Raw genomic sequence first — 10,974 nt, 5'->3', positions numbered from 1 at the left:
TCAAAAGACAAGACTGTTTTTTAGCAATTAGCAGTTGAACGACGCCTCCTATGGGTTATCGGGTGTAAAAGCACTGAGGGGAATGTGCAGTTTCACAGAAAATCCCATCTGGATATTTAGTATTGATTTGTTTAGAGAGAGCGTTTACCCCCCCTGTTAGGTCTTGTTGTGTGAATTTGTTCTTGTCTTATTTCTTGAACCTTTGGAAAACAGCAAAATGGTGTTGTAAGTCTAAAAAGCTCCTGATTGGGTGTCAGTGTTCGGCTGTTTCCAGTGATCGGATCTATTTGGCCTTTTACACCAGCGCAAATTCAATCTCTGCTGTAACTTGATCCAGTTTGCCTTTCAGAATGTCTCTCACTTACTTTTTGCACAAAAAAAAAAAAACATGCTTATGTTGTACATCCTCTGCAAATGTTAACCAAAATTGTTTGATGTGTATTTTACATTAATTTCAATGTTGTTATTTTTATGTTGTTATTCTTTTATGTACAAAAGTATGATTGTAAATGTGTACGTTAATGTTTGCATCATATCACCATGTCTGCTTATGAAAACTACCAACAAACTTGCATTGGCTGGTAAAAAAATATAAATGTTTAGTTGAAATATATTGATTGTTTATGGAAACCAAGGAACATTATCTTGTTTGATGATCAGCAATAACACTCTGAATTATTTTCTCTTTTTCTCCACGCCAAACCGAGATCATTAGCTATTGTGTCAAATGGAGTTCAGAGAAAATGTATTCATGCTGCAGTCACAAATGGGAATCATAAAAAGAAAGTGAAAGGCCATATATATATAAAAAATATTTGTCTATTTGCAGAATATAGAGAAGAGTATTCAAGCTTTCAGATTGACACTGCCCAGTGCCCCTGTAATCTCACTTGTAAGGGATTATTTTATCGAATAGCACTAAATTTTTATTTCGACCCACATTCACATTACAGTTTATTGCGTTTGATGGCTGGTTTTTGAATGTGTCTTTTCATGACCTCAAAACCCCATGCAGCATAATATCTCAATCACTGGTGTGTTTTTGATTTGGAAAAAAAAAATGGTGTGTGATTGAATAATTTATTATTACAAGAATGGTTATTGTGTTCCAGAAATAAATTATTTTCTTGTTTAAAAAACAGAGTTGCTGTTACATTATTTTTCTCCGGCAGATATTTATCTTTATTTTTATTTAATTTTTTCACCTTTTAAATATATTGCTATAAACTCTTTCAGATAAACCCATTTTTAAAATACATATTATGTGTACATATATATATATATATATATATATATATATATACACACACACACACACACATATATATATATATATATACATATACATAAATTATAAAAGATAAATTATATATATCATTCAAAAGTTTTTTTTCTATGTTATTGAAAGAAGTCTATTATGTTCACCAAGGCTTTATTTATTTGATTTATTATTACAAATTAAAGGAACTTTTTGTTTTTATTTAAATATATATATATATATTTTTTTTTTTATTACTCTGATGTAAAGCTGATGTAAAACATCATTACTCCAGTCTTCAGAGTCACATGATCCTTCAGAAATCATTCTAATATGCTGATTTGCAGCTCAAGAAACATTTCTTATCAATGTTGAAAACAGTTTTGCTATCATATTTTTGTGGAAACCATGATACATTTTTTCAGTATTTTATAACATTATAAATGTGACACTTTTGAATCAATTTAATGAATTTAACCTTGCTGTATTTCTCCCCCCCCCCCCCCCCAAAAAAAAAAATAATAATAATAAAATAAAATATATATATATATATTGCTGACCCCAAACTTCTATAGTGCATAGTATTATTATACTACAGGGTGGGCCATTTATATGGATACACCATAATAACATGGGAATGGTTGGTGATATTAAAGTCCTGTTTGTGGCACATTAGTATATGTGAGGGGGCAAACTCCTCAAGATGGGTGGTGTGTACTAATATATACTAATGTGCCACAAACAGGACTTTAATATCACCAACCATTCCCATGTTATTACGGTGTATCCATATAAATGGCCCACCCTGTAGTAGTTTACATGTGAAAATGCAAAAATTGTCATTTTGCCCATTTTATTGAAAATATTTTATTTATATTTGACAATGTCAATTTCACTTGACAGGCTAAAGCTCTGGGTCTAGAAGAACCAACACGTGGGTTAAAAACGACAGCCACAACATTATATACTTGATACAACCCATTCAGTGAACAACAAAGCAACTACTGTATTATTTCTTGGACAGACTAGTATTTGATTCTCTAATTATTACACTTATTTTTAAAACACAACCAGTACAAAACTTTCTTTTGATCAACTTCAGGCCACTGTTTTCAAGGCAAATGATACATTTCAGTGAAGTTTTTTTGTTTTTGCTATATAGATTTTGTTATATAGAATCCTTTAAGGTTCTATATAGAAGCTTTTCTTCTAAGAGTGTAGTGACTATATAAAACATTTTAACATTAAACAAGCAAACAAAAGGTCGGTGTCTGTCCCAGTGTTGTACTTTAAAGGGCTGTATCTTCAGAGCCAAACAGCTTGATCGCCGTCTCTTTGCCGTCACAATTGGGACCCGTCCCGTCGAAATCCGGAGGAAGGATTTCAGCACCAAAGTCCCTGAAGTAGCCGTCCAGCTCGTCACCATGAACAAAAACCTAGATGAACAGGTTCAAAGTTTTCATTTAAACAGTTTCATATGCACATATGATTAGTCATGTGATCTCAATATGGCGTGAATAAAATGGATTTGTGAGTGTCTTTTTCAGGTGTGCAAGGTTTTAAAGGGGTGGTATAATGCCCCTTTTTTTCAATATGTAAAGTAAGTCTCTGTTGTCCCCAGAGTGTGTATGCGAAGTTTTAGCTCAAAATCTCCCACAGATAATTTTTACAGCATGTTAAAATGGTCCCTTTTTGAGGATCAGTAAAAATGCGTCATTTTGTGTGTCCCTAAATGCAAATGAGCTGCTGCTCCCGGCACAGAGGGCGGAGCTTCAAAAGCTCATGGGTGTGTGTGTGTGTGTTAGCAGCTCCGATTACCTCACTCAGACAAGCACTAAAATGTCAGAAACTGTTCTGCCTTTTATGTTTAAACCGGAGTCAGACAAAGATGGAGAGACTCAAGAAGAAGTGACAACATGCAGAATGCAACAGGACGTTTCTGAATGGTTAGTTGATGAATTTATGTTGCTGATGGAGTTAACTATCTTCAATTAGCATATTATCATGTCATGATAATCTATAAAATCGCTCTTGTGGGAACTGTTGTAAGATGCTTACAGAGTGACATGCTATTGCATTTGTGTTACGTACTGTATTGCATGTGAAAAGACGGATGCGACAGCTTGAGCAGACGCACAGATGTGCTGTACTACAACAACTCTTCCTCTTCTCAACATGGACAGCGTGTTCCCGGGGGCGGGGTTTATGTAAATTTTAGGGTTAGTGAAGTCACTAACCCGGGAGGAATGTTGTGTAGTCACTATCATCCATTTGTTGTAGTCCTTAAAAAAACAAGTTCTTTAAAAGCAAATATCTCCCTTTGCTTTGAACTTTGAGCGTTGTAACTTTGCAGATGTTGTTTATGCTCAAACAGCAACATTACACACTAACTAGAGTTAGAAAAGTGAAATCATAATCAACCACCCCTTTAAGTTTATAAAGTGGAAATAATTAATACATCTTTTAATCTCCTTTTGAGTTCATTAGTCAGAATAGTGAACATCTTAGTACACCGTGAAGCTCGTTTGTGTGCCCTGTTCAGTTTTTTTTACACATCCACACCTCACTCCACTCACCCTCTCCAGCAGTTTGCTCTTCATGAAGGGCTTCACCACGTTATAGGTGGTTGTGAAGTACCAGGGCTGGTGGATCACGTGCACCGCCTTGAATCGGGCCGGGAAAGAGTCCTGAATCACACAGACAGCACACGCTGTATGTGAGCCAGCACTTCATGATCTTCCTTGTGATTTCTGAGTTATATGAAATTGTTGTGGTTTAAAGGCAGTGTAAGCTCTTACCTGTAACATGTCCACCATCTTCTTCAGCTCGGTGTGTTTGATGCCAGACGCGTGCTGCATCGTGAAGCCCTTGAAGTTCTCGATGAGGACAAAGCCATTGATTTGGGTCTCTTCGTTTTCTAAAAGTTTCTCCAGGATTACGCAGTAGGCACGCAGAGTCTGTGAAAAGACGCATTAGAGTTTGAGACAGGGTTACTAATTGTTAACAAAAACTAATTGCTAACAGAAAAACATTGAAATAAAATAAATGTTAACTGAAAAAAATATTTTATTTCAGCTAGTTGCCAAGGCATCATTTCTCATTTTATTTTATTTTAACTTGAAGCACTAAAATAACTAAAAATAAAACTGAAATAAAATAAGAACTAAATAGACACATTAAAAATAATAATAATAATGACAAAAACACAATTACTAAAACTATGGCTATAGCTAAAAATGTAAAATATTAATAAAACTATAATGGTATATCAGTGATACTAAAACAACACTAGTTTGAGAGAAAGCCACAGTAAAATATTGTGGTAACACTTTACAATAAGGTTTGTTAGTTAGTTAACATTAGAATTAAGACTAAGAATGAACAATACTTCTACATCATTTATTAATAGTAATTATTAATTTCAACATTTACTAATAGACCCTACATTATTAAAATCAAAGGTTGTATTTGTTAACATTAGTTAATGCATTGTGAACTAACATGAACAGACAATGAACAGCTGGATTTTTATTATCTAACATTAACAAAGATTAATAAATACTGTAACAAATGTATTGTTCATTGTTAGTTCATGTTTGTTAATGAACTAATGTTAACTAATGAACCTATTGTAAAGTGTTACCAATATTGTAGACTCGTTTGTATTTGTTTTGTTTGTACTTTCTTTTCATTTTCAGTGATTAATCTGTATCATTTAAATGTACATCTGCGAAAAGCTTTCAGATGAATTTCAGATTTCATTGTCTTTACTAAAAAGCAAGACTCTTGGGAAGCAAGCGCTGTGATTGGTCTGCTAGGACCGGTCCCTCGGGTTTCACATGCTCCCTCTGCGCGCGTCAACGCGGACAACGACGCAGAAGTATAAATGAAAACCAACGCGTTGCCTACAGCGTAGAGGCTCCGGCGTATGTCCGACGCAGAAGTATAAAGGCTGATTTATACTTCAAAGGCTGAGGTTTTCATTTATACTTCTGCGTCGTTGTCCGCGTTCACGCGCGCAGAGGGAGCATGTGAAACCCGAGGGAGCGGTCCTAGCAGACCAATCACAGCGCTTGCGTCCGCGTAGAGTTGACGCGTTGTTACATTTTTGGAGAGGTGCACGTCAGGGTACGCGCGCTACACACAGCCTACGACGTACGTAGCTACGGCGTAAGTTCGACGCAGAAGTAAAAATTGGGCTTAAGATGGCGGTGTACCTTCTATTAATTAACTACACTAAAATACAGTAAGGTTTGTAACTTTATACTTCTAGAAAATGAAAAACAATTTGCATCAGGTGTGTTTTGCTTTTTTATGTTTTTAATGAATTTATGAAGCCACAAACTTATCGTTATTGTTATTACAATGCTTTCATATTTTGTACAGGCAGTTAGCGTACTTCGTTGTAAAAAAAAAAGAAAAGAAAAAGAAAAGCCTGACCATATAAATACCTTTATGTTTTGTGGTATTCCACTATATGTTTCTCACTGGCAAACCCCAACTCGAAAACATCGGGGCTTAAGAAAATCCCGAGTTTACCACTTGTATTAAGGACATTGTGGTGGTGTTCATGTGCGTTCAACTCGGACGATTTTTCCGTCACATAAACGTACCTTTGCATGCTTGTATATTTGTATGCTTAGTCTAGATAAGCTATAAACAACCATAACAATCTGACAAGCGTGTTCTTTTTCCTAGCGAAATGCAATAATGAACTTTATGATGACCTCCAACTATTCTTTTGGCTTGTCTAATGGCTTGATTTAGGGGCCGTTTATAAACATATGAATAGGCTACGACACTGTTTTCAACTAAAAACGTGACACTTTCAGTTACACGACAACGGTGTTTTGGGGCCTGAAAATGCAAACTTTTGAAAATGGGTTTCAAAGTGCAAGTTTTTTTTAAAACGATACATCGTCTCAGTGTAAACTACAAAAACGTGAATTTGCATATTACGTGTTCAGTTTACAGGCCTAGTGTTTCTTTACAAAATTAGGCTCACCAACTACTGGCCTGGATTGAATAATACAGCATTTTAGTCATTTTCGTGGATCTGTGTGATCGTTTTGACAATGGTGTCGTTTGTACGCGAAAAATGCAAAGGAAAAACGCCTAATTTTTAGTAGCCTACATTGTTGTTGTGTAAACATACCTTTAATTTATAAAGAAATACAGGGTGAATTTAAGTAAACTGGGCCGCTTTTTGCCAATCATCTCACCCTGAAAGTGGCCTTATTTACCGGGATTTCTTCATAAGATGAAAATTGAACTTTGACTGTTTAAACAAGCCAAAATTTCATAAAAATCATATGCAAACTCAGCTTTTAATTTGCTCATATTCTTTAAGAAAAGCTCAGTATTTTTGGACCGTAGATGGAAATTAGGCTATGCAAATAGCACGTACTTCATCAAAAGTGACCTCCTCTAGATCCCAGTTCTCAATGTTGAAGAGCAGCACCACTCGGCCATACTTGTCCCTGGTGGAGAGGATTCGTGGGTAACCGGCTTCAATGGTACTACGCACGGCCTCCGGGGTTAAATTCTCAAACAACTCCGGGTAGTCTCGTCTAAAACGCACATAACCTGTCAAAGAGGGAGAAAAACAAATAGACTAATCATGATTTGTAGAATGTAAGTGAAAATTTGCCTTTTATTGACAAAAATGAATCCCCGTCCGTTGTTTAAGAAAAGATCTCAACAATGCCTTTCTCATATTTGCCAAGATACCAAAGTCTGCAAACTAGTCAGTGTATTCTTCAAAAACCAGATAATCTGAGCTGTTATCCAAATTATTTTACAGTTCTATATGACAATAATTTACAGTAGTAACCAAAAGTGATGTCCAGCCTAGGAAAAAAGTAAATTGCGTAGTTGTGCCTGGAGTCAATTATTTTATTTGTGATAATGCAATGAAACATGCCAAATTGTGCAGACATAATTTTTGTCGAAGCTGTCATACAAATAAATTAAGAACCAGTGAAATATTAATAACTGAATCGGATTATGCTGTTGTCAATATATGCTTTTTATGTTTTTTTGTTTTGTTTTTTGGCATAGTAAAATAAAACCTGTAGCTGTAGTTTGCCTTTTTTGCCAAATAATTGTCAGATAAATACTTAAATAAATACCAAGTTTAGTGTTTTGTTCTTCCCTCATATAAAAAAATAAAAATAAGCCTATGTAAAAAAAATCTAAAATATTTTCCTCATATTTTGATGGTTTAATCAAACTTTTTGGATCTTTAAAAACAAATAGGCTATTCTCTCCAGACATCACTTTTTGCCACTACTGTATGTGTAGTATTTATTTTAATTTGTCTATTTTAAATAAGAAATTTCAGGAGCTATGAAAGAGCAAGCTTTAAAAATCTGTTTTGTGAGCAGTGTTGGGCAACGTTACTTTTAAAAGTAATGCTACAATTTTGCGTTGCTCCCTAAAAAAAGTAACTAATAGCTTTTTATGGAAAGTAATGCATTATGTTTCTTTTTGTGTTACTTTTTCTATTTTTCTGCCATCCAGAATGGCTGCACAGCCGAAAGGTTTGTTTGAGCTGCGCCCTCTACTGTACAGGTGTGGATTTGCATTTTCTTCAGGCTTATTCATTTCACTTTCTGAAAGGGACTTTACATTAGCCAAAAGTTTGCACACAACGCCTTTACTCCTGATTTCTCTCAACTTAGGGACAGGAGAGCTGTCAGTCAATAAATGGGAAAACAAAGTAACTTGCATTATTTGAAAAAGTAACTCAAATATTTTGTTGTAAATTAAAACGTAATGTGTGACTTGAAAAAAGTAATCTGATTACTAGTTACTTTTTATGCTTTACCCCCAACACTGTTTGGAAGCATGGTCAGGGAATAATAATACTGTTATCATTCGGTTTCCATTTCGTCCTGTTTCTCATGCATTTAAAGGTTCAGTCATGTGTGCAAGTGTTTCTGTGGGCTGTGCACGTGTATTAGAAATGCCAGATTGTGTGAAATATGCAGAACATCAAAGCCCAGCCTGTCTGCCTGTTCTCAGCCCCTTTGAGAAAGAGAACCTGCCCTATTTGTGCACAAAGGGTCTCTTTGAAAGTTTCGTTAAAGCCCCAATTAAATCAGGGATTTTGTCCCTGTCCCAGAGATGAGGAGGTCTGAGGATGCGTAGATGAAGACAAAAGCATGTTTAGATGGCCACAATAACTAGCTAGCTGGGAAACAATGGAGCTGCGTTATGTTGCGAATGCGTAGTGCATCGATGCCACGATAACATAAAGCGCTTTACCTTTCAAAAGCTCATGCGCTCTCTTCACGTCAAACTTGCGTGCGCGTATGAATCTCAGCAGAAGGGAATCTGGTTTGTCCCCGAATTTTTCTTGCACAGCTTGGGCCAGATCGTCCCCTTCGCCTGCCTTTTCTTTTATCATGGCCCTCAATTCCTTTATAGAAGACACTTTCCTCTCCTCCGTTTCATTTAGTTCATCTTTAGCCTTTGAGATAGGAAGGTGAGTTTACATTTATGTGTAACTTAAAGATAAATGCGTTTATAGCAGCATATAGTATAGCGATACCTTCTGTTTTGTGTGATCCGAGACTTTCTTGCAGGGTCCGTACACCGGGCCGTGGTCCTTAACAGTCAGATGTTCGAGCTTAGCACGTAATGCTTGTTCCTCCTCAGACACCATGCGAAATGTTCCGGTCTAATGGTATGAAAATGAAAAGAAAGCATTATATTATGTCACAGACAAGAGGGTTTAGAGAAAACTAATCCCGTGTCTGCATGACCCTGCTGGTGAGACCCACAACTCTCAGTAAACCAGTGGCTATTTAATAATCCCCCTCACATGACCCACTAGAACACCTTGAGAAACAAGAGATTAGTTCATCCCACCGAGTGCATTTAACAGTGCAGGCTAATGCAGTCTTTTAAGTGCTTATTATGGAAGTAGAAATAATAGTGTACTTACAGCAGCCATGATGCTGAGATCCTCCAGTGGCTGAACGGAAACTGTAAAAATAATATTTCGTTTCATATTTCACTTTATATTTTTCAGATTTAATCAATTTGAGAATTAAATAAAGACAATAAGTTTGCATTTAGATTCTTTAACTTATAAATAAAGCAAAATATTATTGTGAAAAAAGGTCATGGGAAATTTTATTCGTAGGATTCATTCTCCAAAAAGGCAATAATCTTCACTTTATTTGTTAAGATTATTTACTCATTTTCAATGTGGGCATCATTTAGTTACTTTAAAAAAGATATATATATATATAATATTAGGTAATGTATTTTTTGCAAAAAACATCAGGAATTCTATACATTGCCTAGGCATTCTATACCGGGATTTCACACTTTGCCGGTAACATATATATTAATTTAATTAATTACAAATTTGAAGTTTAAGTCTACTAGGATTGATGTAAACATAAAAACAGAACATTCCAGGATTTACTGATGCAATTACATCTGAGGTAGCCTAATTATTTAAATACATAACTGATGGAAAAAAGACCTGCAAATGTAATTTAGTCATATTAATTCAAACTCCATTTTAATATATTTATAAAAGGGAATATTGGCTTGACAAATCCTTGTTTGAAAGTTTTTTGGGAAAAAAAATAATATCATCAAGCAGTTTTCCTGATCAGAGAACAGAATAAACTTAAATTATTATTACTAAATTTGTGAGACAATTACAGCAAACAATTGAAATGGCAACTAATGGATTAAGCTAAAGATCTGCATCGGTCATTTAATAAATGAGCGAAGCAATAAAAGCATGTTTGAAGTATCAGTCAATGGACCCTGAATTCAGCTCAGCATCCTCTTAGCCTGTCAGCTCAAACACAGCAAGCCTGCAAAGTTAATAACACTCAAAGACTGTGACTTACCTCAGCAGAGGGCGATTCAGAAGTGACTCGGAGAAGGAGCCCAGAGAGGAGAGGGGTGATGAGGACTGCAGGCGGCACTAAGGGGTGAGATTAACCTGTCACATCCCATAACTCACAACAGATTCATTCAGTGTTAATCTACATAATAAACATTCATGAGGGGAGGGGCCGAACGGGACCAACAACAAAACATCATCAGGTGGACAAAAAATGAGCGATCTACAGTAATCTCAGTGCTAAGACTGTTGCTTTGTTTAATTGTTGAGTTTCTGATTTTGATGAACTATGCAAATGTTAATGACTTTTATTGATAAGTAAACAAGAAACATAATGTAGAACAGATCGGTAGTTCATAAAAATATGTCAATCCAGGTTTCATGACAATTTCAAACTATTTGAATGTATAACTAATGAACTGCTAAGCATTATATAATGTAATTCGATTTTTACATTTCTACACAAAACTCGGCATCGGATGCAAGGGTTTACTGCAAAAAAACGAAACAAAAATCTTATACTCAAAATTTTCTTTTGGGTTTTCTCGTACAGTACAAATACCTAAACATTCTTGAATGAAGATACATTTACTTGAGAAACAAAATGATTTAAATATTTTTTTTTCTGAAAAATGTATCTAAATGAGGTGAGTTTATGCATTAAACAAGAAACAAGAAAAAAATGTCAGTGAGGAAAGAAAAATAAACTTTTTAGGGGAATTTAAAGGGGAAACAAGTCTTACCCGACTGAACATGAACTAAATTTTGATTTAGTATCTTAAATCATTTTGCTTCAATCTGTCTTGATTTTAAAGATACATTGTAGCGGTTAAAAAAACTA

The 10,974-nt window shown here is 35.2% G+C and overlaps 1 protein-coding gene across 2 annotated transcripts; it reads right to left on the bottom strand.

Annotated features, from left to right (window-relative positions):
- Window positions 1-2,109: 2,109 nt before the first annotated feature.
- rlbp1a (retinaldehyde binding protein 1a) lies at window positions 2,110-10,253 on the bottom strand. Of its 2 annotated transcripts, none has more exons than XM_084109241.1 (8): window positions 10,138-10,253; window positions 9,210-9,250; window positions 8,814-8,942; window positions 8,528-8,732; window positions 6,666-6,844; window positions 4,057-4,215; window positions 3,835-3,945; window positions 2,110-2,694 (listed from the first exon to the last, which is right to left on the bottom strand). In XM_084109241.1, the coding sequence occupies exons 2-8, from the start codon at window positions 9,216-9,218 to the stop codon at window positions 2,548-2,550; spliced, it is 939 nt and encodes a 312-aa protein (XP_083965367.1). In that variant the 5' UTR covers window positions 9,219-9,250; window positions 10,138-10,253; the 3' UTR covers window positions 2,110-2,547. The 2 variants fall into 2 exon arrangements, with proteins under 2 accessions (XP_083965367.1, XP_083965368.1); XM_084109242.1 differs by lacking the exon at window positions 10,138-10,253 and adding an exon at window positions 10,051-10,131.
- Between the last annotated feature and the right edge of the window lie 721 nt (window positions 10,254-10,974).

The sequence above is a fragment of the Abramis brama genome (genome assembly GCF_963993115.1).
Source record: "Abramis brama genome assembly, chromosome: 3".
Taxonomy (NCBI): Eukaryota; Metazoa; Chordata; class Actinopteri; order Cypriniformes; family Leuciscidae; genus Abramis; species Abramis brama.
The sequence above is the reverse complement of the archived record's forward strand: the minus strand, read 5'-3'. Positions and strand labels throughout refer to the sequence as shown.